The following is a 25,173-nucleotide window of genomic DNA, read 5'->3' as shown; positions in this document are numbered from 1 at the left end:
GGAAGGACCTGCTGCTGGCATGCATGAGTAGAAGCTTACGTCCTGAAGTGAACCAGCAACACATCAAGATACTGGCTTGTGTCCAACAATGCACATGTGAAAACATAAGTGGACTTAGCACAGTTTCGCTTGTGCAGGATCTTGTGAAACATCTGGCACTTCCCTCCCTATAGGGCCTGGATATTGATTGCACTAGGTCTTGCACAAGCAAAAGCGCAAGTGGGGATACAATAAGTTTAATTTAAAGCAAGCAATGACCACAGTCTTATTCTTGCTTTTCCGCTTGTGCACAAGCTTTATTGCAAGCAGAAATGTTTTGCTGGATGCAACTCAAAGTTTGTCAGTGGTGGAGAGGATTATTCCATGGATCTGACCTTTGGCTTGTTCCTCATTATGGTTCATCTCTTGGTGCTCAGCTTATATTCCCTATCACTTGCTCTCATGATCTCTTGACTACGGCAGTGGCCCCAACTGTACTGAGGTTCAAACTTGAGTTCTTGTTCTGTGACTCTGATATGGCATGCTTGCACTGGGTCCTTGGGTGGAAAAATTGGGGACCACTGCCCTAGACTTTTGATACGAGGAGATTGGTGGGGGGCTTATAGAGTTGGATACCAGTGATCCACATTTAGGAGAATGTGGTAAATGTAGAAATGGCAGCCATAGATGCCCAAAACTCGGTTTTCATGGAGTCATTCATACAGGAAACGTAGGTGAGATGTGACTAGCAAGAATTTTCCCCCTCCAGTGATGGGTGAGATACTAACCTGCAGTTCTGGTCATAGAAGGTGGTTTTGAGAGTGTTTTATATTCTTTTGGCAGTCTAGGAGTTGTAGATGATAGTATCATGATAGCATCATATCTATCTAAACCTCTGTGCTGCCATGGTACTTATGTGATGCCCCTTCTCAAATCCCCACACTGCTTTCCATTGCTTGTTGCATGCAGCACAAGTGCTTGCCCTTATCTTGAAGTCTTTGTGCAGCCTTGCCCCTGTTCTATCTTTATACCCTTATTTGCTGATATGTACCTACAAATGACCTTTGGTCCTCCAAGTCTACCCACTCTCAGGTGTCCAAAAGTCTGGAGTGCACATTGCTTTTTATATCTTTTTCTGGCCCCTTTGAAATCAGGTGTAGGTGCTGAGCTGGTATTCATACTGAAATGCAGGCTTGCGTCATAAATGATGCAGATTTTCATTGTGATTGCTGAATGCCCATGGGAAGTACTACGCATACCTCTCTTTTTACCCTCTTTCCTGGCTTTCTTGAGAGTGGGTGCAGGATATGAGCTGGAATTCAGACTTGAAATGTGCATCTTATCATGACCATGTTTGTGTGCTTTTGACTTTGATAGCTTGGCCTGGAAGGTACATTACAATGCAGTTTCTGTCTTTTTCTCGGAGCCAAGTGTTGGGGTAAAGCCGATATTTGAACTGGAAACAGAGAATTGTGATGAGAACTTGCATGAATATATTCAGTTGTTCTGCTGCTGAGAAATGGGGGAGGGGTTCCAAATGGACACCCAAATAGGCTAAGATGGGTTCGGTGAAAGGTTATGCTGGTTCAATGAAAGTACCAACAAACTGAATGCCACCTTGCTTAAAAACACATGGCTTGAACATACAAGCTTTATGGAGTGGGACTATTGATCCGTTTAGCTCAAAGCAATCTCCTTTGGCTGGCTGTGGTTCTCCAGGGTCTCAGGTAGAACAAGCCCTTTCTCCCACAACCTGCTCTGTGTGAACCTTTAACTGGAGATGGCAAGAACTGAATTTGGGACCTTCTGCATGCCAAGCAGTTACTCTAGCTTCCTAGCCACAAAACCTCCCTACCCTCTCTTCTAATTACAAGGACTAACTTTGCTTGAAAGAAGAGGAGGAATCTTTCACTAACAAATATGCTAGTAAAGCACAGTGCCCATTGCATGTTACATTTTTCCTGTTTGTGAGCGCCTGCGAGAGCAAAAGGCTAAAAGGCAGCTGTTTGTCTATGTGCAGCTTGAATCTTGCATGTATGCCAAGGCAGTCAGGTAGGTCATCGCATTTATTTGGTGGTTCTGGGCTTTACTGTGTCAGACTCTCCTCAGCATTCCTACCCAGATCATTTGGGGAAGGAGTTCCCTCACTCTTTTCTCCATGTAAGGGTGGGTGTGTTTCTTGATGATCCAGCCCCAAGCTCCTTCTGGCTACCACCTTTAATGGTCTGCCCGGTCGATGTAACTGCCTCCTTGGGTGAAGGCCCTTTCTACCTCTCCAGCCAAAATCATGGTATAATCTCAATGGGATGCTCCCCCCCTCCCCCATAGCAACTACAGAGCCTAGCCAGCCCTGCCGAATGTGACTAGTCACTGACCAAACATACCTCAGTTGCACCCTTGGAGGGTTACTGATAATTCTCTGCACCTGCTGAGAGTATTCTTCCATGATCTTGGGCTCAGGAGACAGGACTACTAGCCCCTCCATCTTGACAGAGTCATCTTTCTGGTCTTCCTTGGCTCTGCCTGGGCTACGGTGTTCCTCTTGAAAATGGGCACTGTTGACATTCTTAGTTGAAATGGATGAATTTGTCCTGAATGTGCACATCAGTTTCCATCCAGATGTTTAAGGAGCATATCACTGTGTCTTGTATTTTGCATTTTCCTCATTGACTTTAAGAGCAAGTACGTATTGGGTGGTGGTTCTAAACTGATATGTAAATGTGAAATGTAGGATTTTGCTTTGAATACATATTTCATATTTAACACAATTATTGCTTGCAAGCTGACCAATGTTGAATGGGCAGGATAAGCCAAAGCCTTCACTTACTTAGCCAATTATTTTTATTTTGAAAATTATTCTTAATTTTTTTTAAGTGCTTTTTGTGCCCGTGTGCTTATTCTGTAGACATATGTACTAAATAAGGGGAGGCCTGAAAGATGCTTAGCTCGACCTGAAGTCTTTGTCTTTGTGGTTCTTAATTGAGCAATTTGCTTTGTAGACTTGAGTACCTGCTCTGTCTACATTTTGAGTCCTCTGCCATGCCCTCTGTTCTCAGTGATCAGCTAAACCTAAGTGCAACTGGTAAGTTGACAGCAGAGAACTCATAAGACATGCAGAGTAGATAACTCAACAAAGTGATTCCGCAGGTCAAGCTTTGCCTTCATTTTGAAAACATAGAAGTGTTTGCTAATGTGGTAGTCAGGTATTTCAACATGTAATGTAGAATTGTGTCTTGAAACACTGGTACCTATATTTCATTCTGATATCTCAGTGTTCAAGGAACTATTGTGAACAAATAAACAGCTGAGTAAACAAATTAAGCCAATGGTCTTGTTTTCCTTGGCCAATAAAAAAAAATCATTTTGTGATTGTGTTCTCAGCAATGCCAGAAATCGAGCAGTTCTGAAAACAGCCGTACATCTGTATAGTGCTGTTTAGAGAGTTCTAAGTGCCTTATGTAAATTTTCGTGTAATCTTTACAACAACTTTGTATGGTCAGTCAATATTTTTATTCTCATATTGCAGATGGGAGTCTGATTTGGAGTGGGTAAATTTATTTATTTAAAATATTTATACCCCACCTTACCCTTGTAGCTCAAGGCGCCTTAAAGTTCCAAAATTTACAAACATGCAAAATACAGGAAAGCCCCATTTATCCCCTGCTGCAAGAAATAAAGTTACTTACATATTTCTCCTCCATTATATCCTAACAACAACCCTGTGAGGTGCGTTAGGCTGAGAGTGTGTGACTAGCCCAAGGTCACCCAGTGAGTTTCCATGACAGAATGGGGATTTGAACACAATTTTCTCAGACCGAAGTCCAGCGCTCTAACCACTAGAAATCATATGGCAGAGAGTGATGGAAACCACCAGCTTCCTGATTCATAGTCTCGCTTGCTCAAAGTGGCATAAAGAAATTCTTTTGAAACTAGACCAGGAACACACACACACACACAACTTTAAAAACCTTGCAGAAATTCAAAAGCCCAGTTTTGCAACATTTTTTTAACTAGGATTGACAACACACGGGGAGGGTCTGTAGTTCAGTGGTAGAGCATCTGCTTGGAATGGAGCAGGTCTCAGGTTCAGTCCCTGGCATCTCCAGTTAAAGAGGACCAGTTCATAGGTGATCTGACAGACCTCTCTGCCTGAGACCTTGGACAGCTGCTGCCTGTCACTGAGTAGAAAATACTGACCTTGATGGACCAAGGGTGTAAATATTCAGTATAAGGCAACTTAAGGTGTTTATGCAGTCTTTTGTCTGATGCCAGGAAAAGGTGTCATGCTGAGATTAAGGGGATGGCTGCGTATCTCTCCAAACAGAGTGGTTTGGGGGTGGCGCATCCTTTCTTAAAGAGGATTTCTGTCAAAACCATACCCAAACAGAAACGGGGAATATAATAGTATGCTGTCCTGTATCCTACCACTACACAGCAAAGATGGAAGTGTTGCTCCAGTCTAAGAAGCTTTCTTCCCACTTATGTGGCTCCTCTGCTTGAGGAGGAGCTGCTTTCATAGGAGGACATTTCTTTAGACTGGAGGAGAACTTCAGACTTTGCTGAATGGGGTGGTAAAGGACATGGCCCACTGATCCTGTGTGCTGTTTAGAATAGTGACCTCTTGCAGAACAAATGGTTGGGGTGGGGTGGAGACTGCAAATCAATGGAAAGATACATGCTTTGCGTGCAGAAAGTCCCATATTCAATCCCTGATGTCTCCAATTAACAAATCTCAGGTTGTTGGGAAAGGGGCACTGGAGTGCTGTTACCTATTAGAGTGAAGGATACCTAAGTAGATGTGCTAATAGTCTGGCTTGGTACAAGGCAGCTTTTGCATGTTTTGTCACAGGCAGCCCACTCTTCTTACAAAGGCAGTTGTTGATCTCTCTCATTTTTTGCCATAGGGTTCCTTAGAAGGATTTCCCCTCTTGCCACAAGGGATGTCCCAGCTGTGTTGGCCGAACGGCATCTGAACACCTCTGCCCACGTGAACACCGTTGGAGGCCTAGCTCTGCTAACAGCTCCTTCTGATCTTTTCAGCGAGCAGTCACCTACCAACAAGGACAACATGAACTCCAAGAATGAGTCAGGTAGGCAAGGGCAAGCAAGGTGGGAGGAGCGAAGGGGTGGTGCGTCTTCCTTGGTTTCAGCCATTTTGGACCAGAGGGGTGGCTGGAGGTGTGCCTGCTGTCTTTCTGTAACTGTACCTGCATGTGTGCTCGGAAATGCAGCTGATAAAGGTGCAGGAACTCCAGCTTCCAGTACAGAGGGCTTTTTTGTTTATGGGAGTATAGGATGCTCCACCTGTTTAACTCAATGGAACATTCCACTACACACATGTCCTTTATTCACTAGCTTAAGGATGGTCAAGTTTGATAGTTTGAAGAAGGATTTGATGGAGTGCTCCAGTCATTTTCCCAGCCTAGTTACCACCAGCCATTCCAGACTTCCCTTCTGCTCCCCATCCCTGCTCCTCACATGGAGAAATAGGCCTAGTTCCACTCTTTTGCCTGTCTGCTGCTGTGGTAACAACTTTTCTGATGGGCCTTTCCTGAAATCATTGCAGTGGGAATAGTCTTCTGGATCTAGCCCTGCCCTACAGAAATGGGTGCATTCCTCCAGGCCATGGGAAGGAGGAAAGGGACTCCTTGATGCCCCCTCATTCCTCTCCCCAAACCAGTTCTAGGTGGGGGGGATGGATGAATGAAGGAAAATTGGAGAAACACAGTTCCCTTGGAGCAAAGATTTTAGAGGGATCAGTGGGCTGCAACAAGAGGCAGTCAGGGCCGGCGCGCCTATTAAGGCCAGGTAGGCGGTGGCCGCAGGTGCGGGGTGCCGGAGGGAGCGCCGGTGGAGGCACGGCGGGCGGAAGCGCGTGCCACAAAGCACCAGCCTCCTATCCCTCCCACCCCGCGCCGCTGCCGCCACCAGCACAAGCCCCCGGCCAGGCGCAGCCACTGCGGGCAGGCATCTGCGGCGGCACAGGCAACCGAGCGGGAGAGCTCGGAGGCCGCCTGCCGCAGCAATCGGGCCAGTGGTGGCGCGCGCTCCCGTGATGATGTCACGTGAGCGCAGCAGACCCTTGCGCCACCCCTGGAGGCAGAGACAGGATTGGATCCTATGACTTCTGCTAAAAAGACTTCCCCCAGTGGGAAATGGTTGCTGTTACAGAGAGGCTTCCTCTAAGGGAGGAAATTCTTTATTTGTATAAGGATGTCTTAGTGGATGGAGTCACAGGATTCAACCTCATGGGTTTGGTCCAACAACTTTTCTGCTGGTGAAAAAGGAAGAATCACCCCAAAAAGCTATTCTGGGGTTCACTGAATCTCTCTCTACAAAACCTATGTAGGATGGCAACTGTATTAAGGAGGGGAATTGGGTGATACTGAATGAGTGACCTGGCTGGATCCAATCCTGTTCTGAATTTTGTTAGTATGGTCAGGAATAAGAGATGTCTACAGTCTTGTCCTGAGAGAGGAGAATTCATGTTTCATGTTGTGAAGCGTGGCCAGAAAATTCAATAGTATCCTCTTTGGGAGGAGCAAGTTTTGCTTACTTTCGGTTATAACTTCAGTAGCAACGTAATCACTTCAGTGTTCGTTGTGGTGCCAGTTCCATTAACTGCTGCTGTGCTCTGCTCTGCTCTGTTCCAGACTCAGAAAGAAAATGGCCATGCAATAATCCCTGTGTGATAAGCAAGGGAGGTAGGAGTCAGACTTTTGAAAGGGGGTGCTCTCCCCAACTATTTCTCTCCCAGAGGACAGAAATTGTTCTTGACCTCTGAAATGGTTCTCATATGGTATGATCCATTCCTAAGTAGTGTTACACTTAGTGGCTTCAGTCTCTTAGTGGCCAAGTGTTACACTTAGTGGCCAAGTGGCTTCAGTCTCTTTCAAGTGTTTCAGAGGAAACAGCAATGTAATATTCATGAGTCATTTAACACTAATCTGTTGCTGGTCCAGGTGTGAACCAGACAGTGGGACGAGCACATCTAGCAGACAATTCCAGCAGTTAGCTAGTGGTGAACTGCAAAAGTGGATATAGCAGTTGAAGCGTTTGGGGAATGGAGCTCTTCATGGATAGAGAACATTAGGAACAGTTTAGGATATATATTATATCTGTCTATTTAAACATGTGTTAAGGGTTTGAGACTGGGAATGATACGTTATATAAAGCATACATTGAAATAGCACCTTCCAATTTCATAGAATGTTATAACAATTATTTGAATCCTGTGTGTGAAACAATGCCATGCCCATACATAGACAAAGGTGGCTGATTCCCTCCTCTGTTTTTAGAGGAAGAGAAAAGGTGTGTTTTTCCCCTTCAAGTTCTCGGACAAGGGTTGGGGGCTAAAATACTCCATGCTTCTGTCTGCTTTTTATTGCTTTTGTATGTATTGTTTGTTTCTTTTTGTTTTATGGTTTAGTCTATATACTTGCCTTGCATTTTGAACTCCAGCTTAGATTGTGTGTTGAGGTGGAAATAGCCTCAACACACAGTTGCTTAGGTGAAGGTGTTTGTATCTGGCCAGCTGGGACAGCCCTGCCTTGTGATGGAGAGTTGGACTTGATGGCTTCCCAGAGCTCTTAAATTCTGTGAGTAGGAAATGAAGCAGGGCTGATCCCAGATGATACTGCGTGATTCAGAAAGATCAGGGAATGTTTTACTTTCATCTACCAGGAAGTTAGATCAATTATTTGCAAATAAAATATGCAAATTAAGTACATTCCCAGAAGTCAAGCTTGTGAATCTTGGTCAAGATATAGGTATGTTGCATTGCTCAGAAACAGTGATTGCATTGTTACCATCTTCAACATAAACATATGTACAAACTGCTCTTCTAGATAGATTAGTACCCTATTCAGAGCAGTGAACAAAATCAGTGTTATTATTATCTCCACAATACAGCTGGGGAGATGAGTTCTCTTTTTTAAGATGGTCTGAAAGCAGCTCTCCCCTTTGGACTGGACTTCCAGTCAAGCTAATGGCAACTCCTGTATTTATAAAGATCACCATTTGCCAGAAAGTCACTGGGACTGTAGCAGATGAAGATAAAACCTGCTGGCCGCCCTATGATAGGAATTGTGAAGTGAGGCAGAGAAACTTGAATCACCAGGCAACCGCTGTACACATGAAGTTACCATCTACTGGTTCATTCTACCAACTATAATAGTTACAGGGCTGTTTTCTTCTGGCATATGAAAGTTTCTTGTGCATGAACACATGGAGCTGAGTGGGACTGTTGGTCTGTCAAGGTCAGCATTGTCTGCTCTGACTGTCCAAGGCTCTCCAGGGTCGCATGGAGGTCTTTCACATCATTCGCTACCTAATCTTTTTAACAGGAGATATCAGGGATTAAATCTGGAATCTGGGACCTGATCCCTGACCCTAGCAGTCATGCCCCATTTATCCAAAATGTGTGAAGGGTAGGTTAACTTTGTTTATGTTAAGAGGCTCTCTGTGTTGTAAACTGGCTGTGCTCCAGTGCTGAACCCTATTCTGTTGAAAGATACAGTCCTAGATCCAGTCTGAAACATGTTAAGACATCCTCCTTTTCCTTGTTGGTTTGTGTAGTAGAGGTGCAGCGGGCTGGATTTCCATTTGAATCCCTCTAATACCCATATTTAAAAGCTATCAACCAATGCCGAGAGGTGCAAGATGGCCGTTTAACAATCTCCATGGCAACGCCTCATTTCTGGCTACTTCAGCTTGAGCTGAGAGCAGGCCCCTCCACGGCTTTTGTGAGAGCTGCAGCCAGACTGCAGCTGCTTTTGTTGCTGCTGAGCCTTCTAGGCCTAACTGGCACATGGAGATACGTTCAGGTGAAGAGGGAATAAATATTCTTTTTGGTTTCCCCACCCTCCACTGAAGCTCTCTTTTACAGACTAAACAAAGGGTTAGTGTAGGGCATCAGCACTTTTACTGCCTTAAAAAATTGCTTGCCTGCTTCTTTTTTAATTCTACTGTTGCAAATGGAGTGTTGCTGCTATTAATAGACTGAAATGGCCAGTTATAATAGTTACAGATCTGTTTTCTCCTGGCATGTACAAGTTTGTGGGGCACAATCACATGATGCTGCCTTCTACTGAGTCAGACCAGACAGTTGGTCTGTCAGGGATAGTGCTGTCTGCTCTGACTGGCAGTAGCTCTCCAGAGGTCTTTCACTTTATCTAATACCTGATCCCGTTCACTTTACCTATTATCTGATCCCTTTAACTGGAGATGCCAAGAATTTAACCAGCATGCAAAGTAGATGCTGCATTAGGGTTGCCAGGTCCAGGTTGGGAAATTCCTAGAGATTTTGGGGTTGGAGCCTGGATAGAGTGGGGTTTGGGGAGGGGAGGGGCCTCAGAATGGTATAATACCATAGACTCCACTCTCCAAAGCAGCCATTCTCTCCAGGGGAACTGATCTCTGTCACCTGGAGATCAGTTGTAATTCCGGGAGACCTCCAGCCACCCCCTGGAGGCTGGCAACCCTATGTTGCACTATGTAGCCATATCCCCCCCTTCCCCTTAATCCGCACTTAACCTCAAGGCCTAATGGTAGGGTTGCCAGCCTCCAGGTGGGGGCCTAGTGATCTCATAGAATTATAACTGAACTCCAGAGAGCAGAGGTCTGTTCCCCTGGAGAAAATGACTGCTCTGGAGGATGGCGTCTATGGCATTATACTCTGCCTTGTGGTATCTTCATGTCTTAAAAGCATAGGCTTATTATAATGCTACAATACATCTACTAGACTTTAAGGAACTACAAGACCAACTGCCATTTTGTTGCAAAAGATCAACACACCTACTCCTCCTAAATTTTCTTTCTCTTGGAAATAAATACTATTTAGAGTGTAAGCCACAAAGAACCCCTGACTAGTCTGGGCAGATCCTTTACTCATTTGCGCTGCAGTTGTGACTGAAAGAAGGTGTCAGAGGCTGAGCTGCCAAGGTGCAGTTCAAGGAGGGAAATGAAACAATTTTCATATGGGGAATGAAATGTGTGTAGCTATAAGGGGAGTATGAGAAGCATCTTTTAAACTAAACAGGAGCTCCTATTTCTAGCATTTTTAAGTTCAGTACCCTGATTTCACTATGAGGTATGAAATTAGGCAAGAAAAGGTGCTTTATAGATTCCATATATTCCAGGCTCTCTGTTCTTGTATAATTCAAGTGCAGGGATTAATTTTAAATCAGGGCTTGTTCCTGGCACTTGCTTTCAGTTCCGAGGCTAATTGCTAAATAATTTGAGATAATCTTAAAGAAGAATGCTGCTCTGAAATATACAGAGTGCAGCTTCTTCATGAGTAGCATCAGTCATGTGTTACATGTTTGGATTGAAAGGCAGAGTTTCTGGGCCAGAGGGTGTGTTTTCCAGGCAGGCTAGAAATTAACTATTGTCCAAGCAGTACCAAAATTCTTCCCATTTGCAGGATTTAATTTAAGCCAGAGCAGAACACTGGAAACTGCTCCCAGGGCCAGGCCTCAATCTTTTGTAGCAGTAGTGATGTAATGAGAAGACCAAAACCAGGGACTTTGTTTCCTGACAGTCTCTGTCTCTTAATTGTGACCTGGAAAAGAGGAGAGGAAGGGAGGAGAGAAACTGGAAAGAAAAAAGGGGGAAACAGGCATTAGTGGAGAAGACTGCAGTTCTGTGAGAGGTGGTGCTACAGCAGCAGGAACTCCTGAGAACTGAAATGGAAGATTTCAGTATTGGAAGATGGAAGCCAAGGTTAGTTCTGGATTTGTTGGAAAAAAACCTAGGAAAACCATAGAATGGAAATGCCTGATATATTGCTGAGCCTGTGGAATTCTGCTGCAAAATTAGTAACTACAGAAGATTTTAATTGCTACAGTTTCTCTCCAGTTCTGTGTCTACCCCCTAAATGGCTGCATGAATCTGTTTCACCTACCCTATGAAGCTCCCTGTTGTTAGTTACATACTAGTAGCCCTCTACAGACAATACACTGTGTGCATTGAAGTCAGTGTGCTTAGAAAGAGAGTGGTGTGAGTGCACTGATGCAGCTATTCGCCCATATATGATTGCTGGCCCATGAGCAGTGGAGTCTCTGCATGTACAAAGTGTGCTAGCAATAAATTCCACCTCTGTCTTTGGGAATGCTGCTTTTTCAAATATTCCAGATCACCGGAGCCCTTTTCAGGCATTATATCTGTATGCATGTATGGGAGATTGATGCTGACCAGAACATGCTACATTCAGTCCTCCCAATATACACAATTGCCGTTTTGTCTGGAAGGGGCAGCGTAAATGTATTTCCTGTATTTTGAAGTTGGAATGTATTCATGTAGCTCCTTTCAGACAAAATAGCAATTGTGCATATCAGGATTGCATGTAGCCCATTTTCCTTGGATGTGCACAACCCCTGAAAAGGGCTTCTATCACGTGCACTAAATTTTCTACTTGCAATGGCCTTACTTTGCCCACTTCCCTGAAACATGGGGCAACAATCATATCGGTACTCAGAAGAGCCACAGGTGGCATGTCAAAGAGCCATATGTGATTCCCAAGCCACTGAATGAGTATCACTGATCTAAATAAATAAAATTGCCAACTCTGAATAAAGCGATTCCAGATTATTCTTTTTCTATCTCCATGCCATGCTACCCCTTTCCCTCTTTCCCCAGGAACTGGAACACTTAGTGCTCTTTCCCTATTTGTGGAACATTTAGGAAGCCACACCAGGCTTGTGTGGCTTGTCAGAATGTCTTTAAATTTGCTTTTGCAAGAAAAGGAGGAGCCAGATCTTGAAGGTAGGGGGGCAGAAGGCAGGCAGATAGTGAGGGGTGGGGTGGGGGGTGGGGGGGAAGGCATATTTTCTTAAAATACCCTGTCAAAATCTCCTGGATTGCTTTTTCATATTCACCGGGAGATTGATGCTGACCGGTTCAGGTAGCTGTACTAGCAATGGATGTTAGACATTGGGAGTGGTGTTTGAGAGAAGATAAGCATGAGGCAAAGGCAAGGAAGTGGATATCAATTTGTTGACTGTCCCTCATGTTACCATTAATGGGTGCACAATTATATCTTATCAAATATGCAAGTGGAACATTCTTTTCCATTATATATTAAATACATTGCATATTGTTTTCTTTATGAAGAACTCATATGATGACATTCAGGGTTTTTTTCCTGGGAAAAGAGGTGGTGGAACTCTCAAGAGGGAAATGAGGAAAAAATACACAGGATTCTTTGAAATAATACTACTTTCAAGCACTATTGCCAAGTATTTTGAAGAGGTTCCGGAACTCCGTTCCACCGCATTCCCCCTGAAAAAAAGCCCTGATGACATTTATTCACTGACGGAAACTTATTTAAGTTGTTGGGGGGATGGTAATACGTATGTTCTGTCTCTTTTATTATATAAAGCTAGATTGCAGAATTCTGTCATGCTTGGTTTTACTGTCATGCTAGAGTGTGAGTATGACCAAGAAACCCTAATCTGGGAACTTGTTTGGAACAGAGTGGTGAGATTATGCATTGCTTCCCGATTCCCTCTCCCAATCTACATTTGATGGGAAGGGGGATGAAATATTTGCTGTCTATCCCCTAATTCTAGAATTGGCTTTGGCAGAAGGAAGGGCTTGTGGGAATTTTTTTTGTTCCCTCATCCCTTCAAAACCAGTTCATCAGCTAGGGTGGTAGTGATAAAAAGCAATGAATAAATGTACTGTCCTGAATATATACAAGCTGCCTTATTTTGGCTACTGGGCTGTCAAGGCCAGTGTTATATACTTGGACTGGCAATAGCTTTCTAGGGTCTCAGGTTGGGGTCTCGCATCACCCAATCCTTTAAACAGGAAAATTTGGGACCTTCTGCATGCAAAGCTGATGTTCTACCACTGAACTATAACCCCTCTGTTCAGGATTTTCTGGTTCCGTAGGTTCTGTTTTCTTGTTTTCTAGGGTTTGATGTTTGACAGCTTTAGTTTGAGCCTGTGAAGCACAGTATTTTTATTTACATTATTTTTAGTCCACCATTCTCACTGAGACTCAAGGTGGATTACACAGTGTAATTCAGTACGATCAACAGCTGGGACTTATAATAAACAATACAATAGGGTATAGATTGCAGTACAATTTGAAAATGAGCTGAAATCTGATACAGAACTGAAACAGTGTTGAGATAAAACATGAGCAATGATGAAATAATAAACAACAATAACAGGCAGTGCGCAGTAGCACAGTCTACGTGCCCTATCCGTTTACCGGAGAATCTCTCTAAACAATTCTTTACAGTACAGCCCTATTAGCTGTGTAAAAAAGCCCTCCTGAACAATTCAGTTATGCACAGTTTGTGAAAAGCCAGGAGAGTGGGAGCTTTTTGAACTCTTCCTGCAGGCTGTTCCATAGGTGACGGCCACTACAGAGAACGTGTGTGTATGGGTAGCGGTTGATTTTGCCCATTTATAGAGTGGCACATACAGAAGGCCCTTTTCTGATGAGTGAAGCTGCCATGGTGGAGCAAAAGGATAGAGGTGTTCCTGCAGCTTTGAAGGGTCAAGACTATGAAAGGCTGACTTTGTATGTAATAGCCATAACCTTGAATTGATGGGGCAGCCAATGGAGTGACTGCAGAACGGAAGTGATATGCATGCTCCACCTAGCTCCTAATTATAATCAAGCTGCAGCATTCTGCACCAACTGGAGTCTCCAGGTTGTCTTTGAAGGGAGACCTCAAAATGGACTGGGTGTAAAAGAGCTGATTATGAAGTCAGATAAATGAAAAAAAGAAAGTGCTGTGGAGGAGGAATAAGTCCATCCTGTTGAGTCCCTGACAAGATGGTAGCTCAGCTTGGTCTCCATCCTATCTCTCTCTAGGAGAAAAATGTAGCCCTCTTTCTTTGTAAGTTGACAAATTGAGTGAAAACTGAAAGGAAAAAAAAGCTATAAAGATTGAATTTGTGAGGAGAATCAATGTGGTGCTAAGTATCCTGGCACCATCTTTCACCTTGGCAGTTCACTCCAGCATGTGCAGTTCACTCCAGCTTGGCAGAGCTTGAAACACATAAACAACAAATGGAAAATGTTAATTTCATGGAAAACATATAATTTTTATTCCTATATTCTTTATTTATCTTCATACCAAAGTTACTTGTATACTAATATGAATGATTAGGAAGGCAACTGGAGGTTTCTGTTAATATGTCATATAAACTGTCTTGGCATTCATTTTAAATGTTTGTAGGCCTCGTAGATCCAGAATCAAGCTTTAATATATGATTGGGCGGTAGGGGGGACAAAAAACGGAATTCATTGATGCAAGTAAAATATTTTGGGGGCAAAGTAGGACAATCTAAAAAGGGTATCTCCGTAAATAAATTACACTAAGTTGCATAACCAGCAATGCACTACCCTTTAATGGTATCCAAATCTTCTAATTCACTTCTCATTATAGGACTGCCCATGGAATAGTACAGTTTTAAGAAAGGATAGGAACATCATACCAAGTCCCAGTGTAAAGCTCTATAAGATTTGGAGTTCATATACATTTAAGATCACATATTTATCTTTGTTCCATTGATATGCCTACAAATTCTAGTCTTTAGACAGTAACTTACATGTCTTACCCTGACTATGTCTGTTCTGGCATCCATATCCATCTGCTGCACTCAAGGTCACTTCCTGTCAGCCATCTTTGCCACCACTTCCTACTTCCATTATTCTGACCTGCTGCTTCCTCTGCCTAGAATAGCTGCCACTGTGGTGTTATAAATAGTTTCAATATAAAAATACAACTTCCAGTTTTGTTGGTTGTTTTGTTTCTGCATTAGTAGTGACATTATAAATACATCTGCCCTTTTTTAAGCCTCAGACTTTTCCAGAACTGCTTCTTACCTTTGGGTCATCCTCTGTGACACATCCCTGTAAAATGCATATGTGATTTCAGTCTAAGGGAGGCTGATTGTATATCAGCCTTCCTACTTGGCTATCCATGAATTCAGAATTCTAAAACTGCCTCAGTTTTTTCACACATTCATATCAACAGTCCCTGTAAAACCGTTTAATTAGCAAATGTGAATTCAGCTTATGGCAGAAATCCTGTTCAGAGTTAGGTGTCAGCACCCATTGATTTTGCTGGTTTTATGTGTGCCTAACTTGACTGTACAAGATTGATTGATTGATTTGTTGCTTTTCCCTCATTGCTAGAATGGAGAAATAATGAATTTTAAAGTGCCTCTCTTTTAAACTGCTCTTCATCCCACATAAAATGACATTCATAGAGTAAGAGGCTCAGAGGTGGTTTTAGTGATTTGAGTGAAAGTACTCATCATGTTTCTTGAACAATCCTCTATTTGTGCCCCCTTACTGCTATTTAACACTTCTGTGCCTACTCATACATTTAGATCCTTTGGCCAAGGGTCTTGCTGTATGACATAATGGTCAGAACAATTTCCCAGGCTGTTGATAACCGAGAGCACAGGGGTTTTTTAAACTGTGGTTAGTTTATGAAACCAGGATTTGTTTTATAATCACTCAAATCCTTATTACCTTGACAGATGCCGTTTTCATCACCTTTGATCTTGCGGAGAGATTTTGTAGCCAGAGAACATGTGAGGGCAGCACCTGGGAAGAAGCTAAGATAAATCCAGGATGCCCACATTCATACATTATATGAAACCATAATTAACAATAATTGTGGTTAATAAGCATCATACTGTAGATTAAAACCTTAGTTTAACATGCCCTAACTATCCCTAGCTAGGAGTTGACCTGCATTCAGACAGCCATGCTAACATAGTCAAATTAAATCATGGCTTTGTGCTGTGTCTGAACTGAGCCATTCTTTTGATCACTTTGTAGAATAATGGTCAGCATTATCCTTGTGACCGTGGGATAGGATAGTTCTTATTATTTCTCGTAATCCTACCCATCTGTTTGCCCAGTCAGTCAGAGTTTAGGATGGATCTATGATTTCTCAGAAGTTTCAGCGCTTCTGGGTTTCCTCACATTTGTCAACCATAGGTGATTATGGCGCATTCTTACTCCCTAAGTGAGCTGCAGTCCTAAGTAGAGTTACACCCTTCTAGGTCAACTGAAGTCAATGAATTTGGGTTCATCTCTGCTTAAGATTGCACTGTTGAAGTGGGAGAGAGAGAGGATCAGTCCTGTAGGAGTTCTCTGCTGTCTTCAGGGTGCTTGAGTAGTGGATGGGTCCACCATCATAACTGTGTGTTGTTAAAAGCATATAAAATATGCTAGGCCCTGTGGTTCCTTTCTGTAGTTTTCCAGTCTAAATAAGGATTCCCCAACATGGTGCCTTTGAGTACCCTGATGCCTGGCACCCACCAAACTTTTCAGAAAGTAAGTGAAGTCATTTTAAGGTAGGGTGACGGCCCTCATTCAAATGAAAGTGCTTTCCATGGCTGGTAAGCATCCAGGGTTTCCTTAGTAAGTATGTGATTCCATTCTCCCCATCAGGCTTACCTTCTTTTTTCCCCTAATCTTTTTCTCCCCATTTTGGGATTTGGCTTTACCTTCTGCAGCAGCCATTTTGAAGTGGTGCTCACCACCTCCTTTCAGAATTCCTAAGGTGCCTGCAGGCTCAAAAGGATTGGGGATCCTGATCATCATAATAAAGTAAATTTCAGCCCCATGTGCGGTGCACTCAGGGTTGTATTGAGGAGGAGGAAACGGCCCTGGAAAGGAGTCCCAGCCCCTGACATCTCGAAGGAGGGTGTGCCCAGCCAGGCCATGAGCAGGAGGAGCTTGGCCAACCCATGAGGCTGGATATGGTAAGGACTAGCCTGACTCTTCCTTCTCCAGGCTTGGCACATACTTTGCCATTGTGAGGCCAGGACTAGCCAGGCACTTCCTGCTCTGTGGTGAGGCCAGGACTGGCTGGGCAAAGAACTTGTTTGCATTCTTCACTGTGATGAGAAGGTGCCTCCTTTTCTTTGGCTCCAGCTCATGACAGTGGGGACTCATACCTGTTCCTCTTTTTGGCCTAGGGTGGCCACAACAGGGTTAGATGGCCTCCAGGCTGGAGTGGCCACATTGGCGAGGGCAGGCAAACAGCCCACTGGGAATTTTCCCACTGGCCTTAATGGCCAATCCACCCCTGAGTGCACTCATGTGCCACAGCCCACTGTTTGGAAGTTACTGGCGTAGACTATATGATTTGGTAAAGAAGAAAGTATGTTCAAATCTCTGGTTTGCTGTGACTGTGACTAGGCAATTGTCATGGATGGGTGGCTGAACTGAATATACCAAATTATAATACTGAATCTTATGAGTCTCCCCTCAGACATGCCAGGAAGGAAGGCAAATACATCTTCATTTTTTCTTGCTTTGTAAACTTCAGAAAGGAATGGAAATCCTCATTCTGACAACTACTGGGCAGAATAGTCTTTTTGATTCTCTTTCTGCCCAAGTTAGATATTGTGTAAAATTCTTCCTCTTCATCTACTGTGACTTGCTCAATAGGCTGCAAATTGGTGGTTATAATTTAATCCCCCCCCCCACTAGCTCACATGACTGCTGTCTGCTTTTTGATCATCAAGATCCCTTAAAATGAACAATAGGTCACCTTCGGTTAGCATTGTCTAGAATCAAGAAAGAGTCCTGTGGCACCATAAAGGCTTAATTTTTTTTCTTTTCCATGCAGCATGTTGTATAAAGCAGATGTATAAAGTGGCCAGTGAAGTTGCTAGCTATATATATATCCGCTGATGTTTTTAGTTCAAGGATGTTTACATAAGTGATGCCAAATTTCTCCCCTCCCCAGTCCTTTTCTCTACTTGATTTAGGTGTGAGGTCACAATCTGGCTAATTGAAGGCTATATCGTGTTCTTCTTTGTAGGCCTTGTTGGTTTTCCAGATACTACCTAGAGCCCAGGTGGTCTTAACAAACGATTTAATAATATCAGTAGCTGCGCTGTCAAGTAACAGCAGTCACTAGGTGGTGCTAGTCTAGTTTGGTTGGCAAGTTACCAGGAAAGGGGTCCTTGGAGACCACTTGCTGTCTCCTCTCTTTTCTCTCAGACTTCTGTATCATATATTTTACCCTTCTCTGAGGTTCCTGTTTCCTCAGTACAGCTATTTATATACCCTGAATACAGGGAGGAGGAGGAGGAATGAATAGAGGGATAGACAAAGACTGTAGCTAGCTGTGTTGGTCTGCAGGAAAATTCCAAGACGAAGTAGTGTAAACTATTAGGAGCAACCAAAATATCACAGAACAGCATGAAGGCTTTTGAATTCTCCCAGAAACCCTTCATCAGACTGGATGTTTAGTGATTAGAGTGAACTTTTATCTTTTCCTCTCATAATATAACTCAGGTTTCCCCATGGGCCATGGAGATTCATGACAAATGTTGCAATCCTGCACAGAGTTGTTCCAGTTTAATCCACTGAAATCAGTGAACTTAAACTGGAGTAACTGTGTATAGGTTTTCATTGACAAGGAAGTTCTTCATTCAGATGCAATGGTGGCTATTAGCTTAGATGGCTTTAGAAGGTGATTAGAATTCAGAGGATAAATCACAGATGGAATTTACAGGAGATGAACCCATTATTGACTATTACTGTGACAGTTAAGCAAAGCCTCCGTGGTAAGAGGCAGTATACCCCTAAATATCAGTTTCTGAATGAAGGAACAGGCTTTGGCTTCTGTGACTAGCTTATAGGCCTTCCTCAGGTACTTTTTCTTTCCTTCTATGTCATTCCCCCCCCCCAAGTTGTTCAGGGCAGTATACAGGGATCTCTCCTCCTCCATTTTATCCTCAACAACAATCCTCTGAGATGGGTTAGGCTGAAAGAAAGAGACTGGGCTGGGGTTATGTATTAGATACAATGACTGAAGGGTGGGGGGGAAGATTGGCAGCATTTTTCAGTGCTATTTTAAAAGCATTCATGGTTTGCTCTGGCAACATTATGTTGTGCAACAGGTGAACTTTCAAATGGTGAATTCATACTTGATGGGACGGGGGCAGTGGGGGTGGGTGGGATGCCTTTGTTGAGATTAGTGGAATGGTGAAACAATGTCCAGGTAAAGAATCTGGTCAACATATGTGAAAAATGGTTTTTTACACATACGCTTTACTTTTGGGTCTTTTCTGTAAAACTGGGTTTGTGGAAACATCTCCACTTTCTGTATCTGGTTCCATTGTACAGATTTTTTTTATCCTTGCTCTGAGGCCAAGCTTAGAACTAGATACATGATTTTTCTTTGAATGTTTCTAGTGAGTGATTGAATGTACAATACTGACCTCATTGGCACCACTGTCCATCTTTCTAGGTTCACTGAATCAGGCAGCAGTTTCATCCCTAGCATTTTTGGCTCACTTGGCAATGCCTCCTCTCATACCACAGGGAAGTATCTGCCCCGCCCTGTGGATAGAGAGAGGGAGGAAAAGAGCAGGCTACCTGTGCTACCCTCTGGGACTAGAAGTGCCAGGAGTAGGAGGGGAGGGCTGGTTGTTGCCTCTCCACCTCCAGCACCCTAGCCAACGCTGGATATACTCAGTTTTGTTTATCAGTCAGTGATGAAGTAATGTTACAGACTAATTCAGTACTATAACTTCACAAGATGGACAGAAGAGACAGTATTTCATCAAATACCTTACAGTGGTTTGGAAAAACGAAGTAGGCAAAATATCCTTATTCTTAAAAGAATGCAGAAAATTATATAGAGGAAAAGAAAATCTTAACCATAATCCTCTGAAGATGATAGCCTGTTCACATTTATTTTTCCATCTATTCCATCATTTTTGTTGTTAAAGTGTATATATTGAGAAACTTCATATAACTGGCCATGTTTTGGATCAGATATAATGGCAGACCATAATAGTGTACCACTGTATGAATGAATCTTGGGGATCCTTGAGTTTGCACACCTTCTCCTTCCCCATCTCTTGTACAACCAGATAATTAGGCATTTCCTCACTTTGGGGAAACCATAATTTTATTTTGCATCCAAACTGATAAAATATGTTCTGTATATAACCTGCAAACCAGAATTCCAAACCACGGTTTATTCTACTTGGACTCCTGATTTACATGCAATGTGCAAACCACACATAGCTTGCCACCAAGCAGAAATCTCTAATTAGCTGTCCATGTGGGAATGGAAGAGAGGAGTGCAGAAGTGCAAGGATCCCCAACGGTTATTCAGACAGCCACATCAGAGTCAAGCCCAATAAGTCGTTATTTGTGTTTCTTACATTATGCGCTCAGTGGAGAAGAAAATTTCATTGTCCTGTAGACAAAAAGATAGCTTTTTGAATACTGGGAAATGGGCTGTTGCCACAGCAGGTTTACCGGGCGGGGGGGCATGGCGTGGAGAAGTCTGGAGCCTATGTAGCAAATGAGTAAAACTGAGCATTCATTCCATTGGAAGGGGGAAAGTCCTCTTGAAAATCCCCTTTAAGGACTTTGGAAGGCACCATTTCTGTTTTCAGGCTCAGATGGGCAGCTCTATGGTGTATGACAGTCTCTCTGGGGTGAAAACCAAGGCCTCATACTAGGAAGGGCAGCCATGTGGGATATCTCCTTTCCTTGTATTGTGACCCTCTCCTTTGACGTGATCTGAAAGGCCAGGCTTGCAAAAAAGGGTGTGTGTGGATGAAAGGGGTCCTCTGGCCTCTCCTTCACTCATGTCTCCATAAATAACTTCTCTGACGTTAAGTCCGAAAGCGCATGAGGAGGGTGTAGAGGGAGAGATAGAATGGGCAGAAATCCTATAAATATCCCTGGGCTATTTTAAAAGTCTAGGTTTTGAATTAACATGGCTGATAAATACAGGGCTCGCTCTTGACCTACCCAGAAATATCCAAGTGGCTCCACTGATATCCAGTGGTGACCTATCCCTTTAGCATGTGGGATGTAGGGATCTGAAAAGCAGCTCTCAGTAGGTTTCTATGTGTGCTTTGTTACTGGATTGACTACAAAAGGGAATACCTGGGGATGATAGAAAAACTGGACTTGGCCATTGCCATGTAAGGTCATAGGCAAATCTTACATCCCCATCAGGAGAACAGGAAAAGTCTCATGTGCAGTGATGTGAATATTCCAGGAAAATTTGAATTGGAAAATTTTCAGATTTAAATTTCCAGTAATTAAATGATGTTAGGAAAAGAAGGCAAAATACACTATGTACAAGCTGGGACCATGTATACGCACTGGGAGTTTGTCCATGCTTCATATCCCACATTTAGCCTATCTAGCATGATTGCTTTGCAGCACAACAGCCCTGGAAACTGTAATAAACAGATTGTAACTATATACGTAGGCCCACGTCAGTGCTCTCAGCGCTGTTGTGAGTGTGAGCATGATAAAAGTCCAAGGGCTGGATCACAAATATTGTGTTCCACTAATAACACCTGCCTTTGATACAGGAAGCTTTCCACTGGTAGAATTTGCCTCTTCACTAGAGGAAGGCTTCTGGTTCTTGCTCTTTGTTCTCTTTCTGTGGAACAGAAACTTTGTATTTCATCCATAACCGGACATCCACTTCCACAGTACATAACAAGGATATGGCACATGCAGTGCATCCTACTGCATGCCCCCAGCTCTCTTTCAGGCAGCCCTTCAGGACACTTGAAAAGCTTTGAAACCCTGCATGTGTCCAGGATGGGTGAACTGCAGTAGACTGGCAAACAGTCCTTGCCCGCATGGTGAGCCAAGCTGCCTGAAGACAAATGGAGATGATTTTTCTGCTGATACTGTTGGTGCTCCTGTTGATGACGTGGTTGACCTCTGGAATGAGGAATGACCTGGGCAATTAACACTATGAAATTTAGGTACCATTTTTCAGGTCTAAGTGCAGCCCTGGCTTTATGGACAGGTTGCAGATGATAAAAAAAACAAAGGAGAAAGATCAATAGTGGAGAAAGACTTGGGATGAATCCAGCCAGGCATGGGCTTCCTTGAGGTCTACAGGCCCAGGATTATGACATCCGGTATCTGAAGAAGGGAGATTTGACTCTTGAAAGTTTATGCCCTGAAAATCTTGTTGGTCTCTAAAGAGCTGCTGGACTCAGTTTCTAATAAAAAATTTTAGGGCTGGAAGGCATAGATGAATAGTTCTTAAATAAAGAACAAAGCCAAGATTTGCAGATTACTTAATTATGAATGCAATTTATTATTTTGGCAGGTCTTACAGTGATGTGTGAGGTTGCATAGTCTACAGTTCCAAGATTGATGTCAGAAAGCAATTCTGACTTGTGAATCTACCAGTTAGATTGTAAAGCAAAAATAGCCCAAAGACAAATTGAAGAATTTCCTTTTAATGCTTTCAATTAAGTAATGTCACTGTGAGGAAATGTTAAGAACAAGTATGACAAGATTTGGAAATTATTATTTTATAATAAGATATCAAAATAATCCCAGTGGAATAGAGTGGTTAATATCTTTGGAAGTTTGGCAATCAATCTTTTGAAAAGTGCTATCACTTTGCATGAATCTTATGAAGTCCATTATTAGATGTTTTATGGTTAGTATCTCAGCCATCCAGACCTAAGATTTATAGAAATTGTCAAGATGCAGGTAGGTGCAGTGTGAAAACACTAGTAGATATTCTACACAAAAGTTAGGGACTTTTGGCAAATTATATAAAAGGCAGTTATATAAAAGGCAAGCCGTGTTGGCAATGACTCGCTTTTTATCCCTGCATGGGCACACGGCTTGCCTTCCCGCTGCCATGGCTGCCTCCTTGGGGCCTCCGGAGGCCCAGGAAGGCTCAGCGTAGTGGCGGAAAGGACCGACGTGGCTCTCCAGAGGTTTGAGAAGTCCTGGCGGGCCAGTGCGGCCCTCTGGAAGCCTAGGAAGACCCGGTGCAGTGGCAGGAAGGTTCAGTAAGGCAGCACAGCTCTCCGGAGGCCAGGGAAGGCCTAGTGCACTGGTACGGCCCTCTGGAGGCCATTTTCTAGAGCCCGTTGTTTTTTACAACAGGCTTGGTTGCTAGTTTATCTATAATCAGCTTGTTGACTGATGAAAATGTTGTCCTCAAGTCTGTTCATGAGACATTGGGTTTAAGGGACAGCAGTGCAAGTAGAGAATACTGTCAACTGATTCAGGTAGTCCTAACCGCCACAAAAATGTTGATTGTTTGTAAGTGATGCTTCCTGGTCTGGTTCTCTGTTAAAGCTCTTAACCTTTAATCCACTTCTACCAGTCTAGAATACAGTATTATCACTGAGTCACAAGTCACAAGTAAAAATTTTGGGATATAAAGCAGCACCCCAAGCCAAACAGCTTTATTTACATAAGTATAAGATGCAAAGCCATATATTAAGTGAGACCCTTGTGCCCTGATAGCCATCAGATCACTTCATAATCTTAATTTTGATTCTGGTTTGCCGTGTTCTGTTTTTTTTTTTAAGGGCCTGGGGGAGGAATCTGGAATTTTATTCTCAGGGTGGAGTGAACAGCAGTCCATCAGTCAGTATAAAACCCCTCTTCTGGGCTGATTATCAAAAAGGGCTATCCAAAATTCAGAAAGCTGTCCTCCAATTTGTAGATTGCCCCCTGAAGGGACCTGTATGCCCGCCACCCAAATTATGCCCCCCCATCAAGAGGAACTGGGTTAGACAAAGTCTGAATATGTACAGATTTAAGGATTGTTCAAAATTAGATACTATTATTTATGAAGGGAAAGAAATAACATTTATTTGGATAAGTGGGGAATTTTTTTCCTTATGGCATAAAAGTTTCCACGCACCCCTCCTTAGTCTTTTAAAGGTGGTCCATGTTTGGGAGGGGTGGTTGACCATGGAAGCTGTGTGGTTTCCTGAGCCAATGATGACCTGATTTCTGTGGTCAGACACTGGATAGTAAAACTGATTTTCTAAACATCTGAATCTTAGTTATTACGTAGATTTCAAAACCTCCAAGAGTCTTCTATTATGTAGATTTCAAACCTCGCGTTTCTTTCATAAGACTAGAATTCTAAAAAATGTTAATGAGCCAAAGAAACAGATGAGCCGTCAAAATAAGAGGGGGGAGATTGCCCATCACACAAAGTTCACTTATGTTTTGACAAATGTGCCTCAGAAGCTCGTACCTCCAGACAAAATGAACTAAATCCCCTTGTTCCAGAATCTGTCATTGAAAAGAATAAGGTGAAAAAATAACTGTTTAATTTCTACTACTATATTTTTCTCACATACAGAAAGTTCAGTCGTCTTAAGGTGACTGTTATTATTTATTTCATTGTAGTCCATTTTTCTCATTGTAACTGAAGGTGCGTTACACAATTGAAATAATTATGAGTGTAAGCAAGTGACATGGTCGGGCAGGTAGCTGAGAAGACAATGAGAATTTCAAATAGCTTCCCTTGGCTTATCTGCGTTTCAGTCAAGGCTGGACAAAAAAAAAGTTTCTTCACTCTATCTGTATGGTCTACACGTTACATTTCCCCCAGGTTTGTGCAATGCCTTCCATGCTAGGAACTTAATCCCAGGCACATGTGGGCCTGCTTGGGATAAAGATCATGGCATACAAAGTGAAATGGTTTAAGCCTTCCACCCTTTGCCATTTTCATGACCTGAAACAGAACTAGGCGCTCCAAGTGTACTGATGGGGTACATCTATGTTTCCCCAGTGGGGCAATATCAACTCTGGGAGGGCTTTTTTAAAGTCTTGAAATAGAGCAGAGGGAGGACATAAGCTTACCTCTCTTTATATGCCATAATCCCAATCCAGAGTGGGCCCCCACATGCATGGAATTTACAATGCAAACTTGATCACAAATGTCCAAAGAAAAACGTATAGTGTTGTTGTCAGGGCTTTTTTTCTGGGAAAAGAGGTGGTGGAACCAGGGCCAGCGTGCCTATTAAAGCCAGGTAGGCGGTGGCCGCAGGCGCAGGGTGTCGGAGGGAGCGCCGGAGGAGGCGCGGCGGGCGGGAGCGCGCGCCACAAAGCACCAGCCTCCTATCCCTCCCACCCCGCGCCGCTGCCGCCGCCAGCACAAACCCCCAGCCAGGCGCAGCCACCGCGGGCAGGCATCTGCGGCGGCGCAGGCAACCGAGCGGGAGAGCTTGGAGGCCGCCCGCCGCAGCAATAGGGCCGGCGGCGGCGCGCGTGCTCCCGTGATGACATCACACGTAACGTCATCACATGGGCCGGTGTGTGCGTGCGCGCTCGTGCGCGCGCAGGGGCACCCGGCCAGCCGGCCGCAAGCGTGGCAGACCCTTGCGCCGCCCCTGGGTGGAACTCAGTGGGTTGCCCTCAGAGAAAATGGT

General features: G+C 43.5%; 1 protein-coding gene across 3 annotated transcripts in view; it reads left to right on the top strand.

Annotated features, from left to right (window-relative positions):
- The window catches only part of HDAC5 (histone deacetylase 5), a 149,837-nt gene that overhangs the window by 12,281 nt on the left and 112,383 nt on the right, over positions 1 to 25,173 (top strand). For all 3 annotated transcript variants that reach the window (XM_054992579.1, XM_054992577.1, XM_054992578.1), the window contains exon 2: positions 4,884 to 5,069. In XM_054992579.1, coding sequence (XP_054848554.1) covers positions 5,048 to 5,069 — 22 coding nt within the window. In that variant the 5' untranslated portion in view covers positions 4,884 to 5,047. The remainder of the gene's footprint in view (positions 1 to 4,883; positions 5,070 to 25,173) is intronic.

Source organism: Eublepharis macularius, chromosome 12 (assembly GCF_028583425.1).
Source record: "Eublepharis macularius isolate TG4126 chromosome 12, MPM_Emac_v1.0, whole genome shotgun sequence".
In the NCBI taxonomy this organism is placed as follows: Eukaryota; Metazoa; Chordata; class Lepidosauria; order Squamata; family Eublepharidae; genus Eublepharis; species Eublepharis macularius.
The sequence above is the reverse complement of the archived record's forward strand: the minus strand, read 5'-3'. Positions and strand labels throughout refer to the sequence as shown.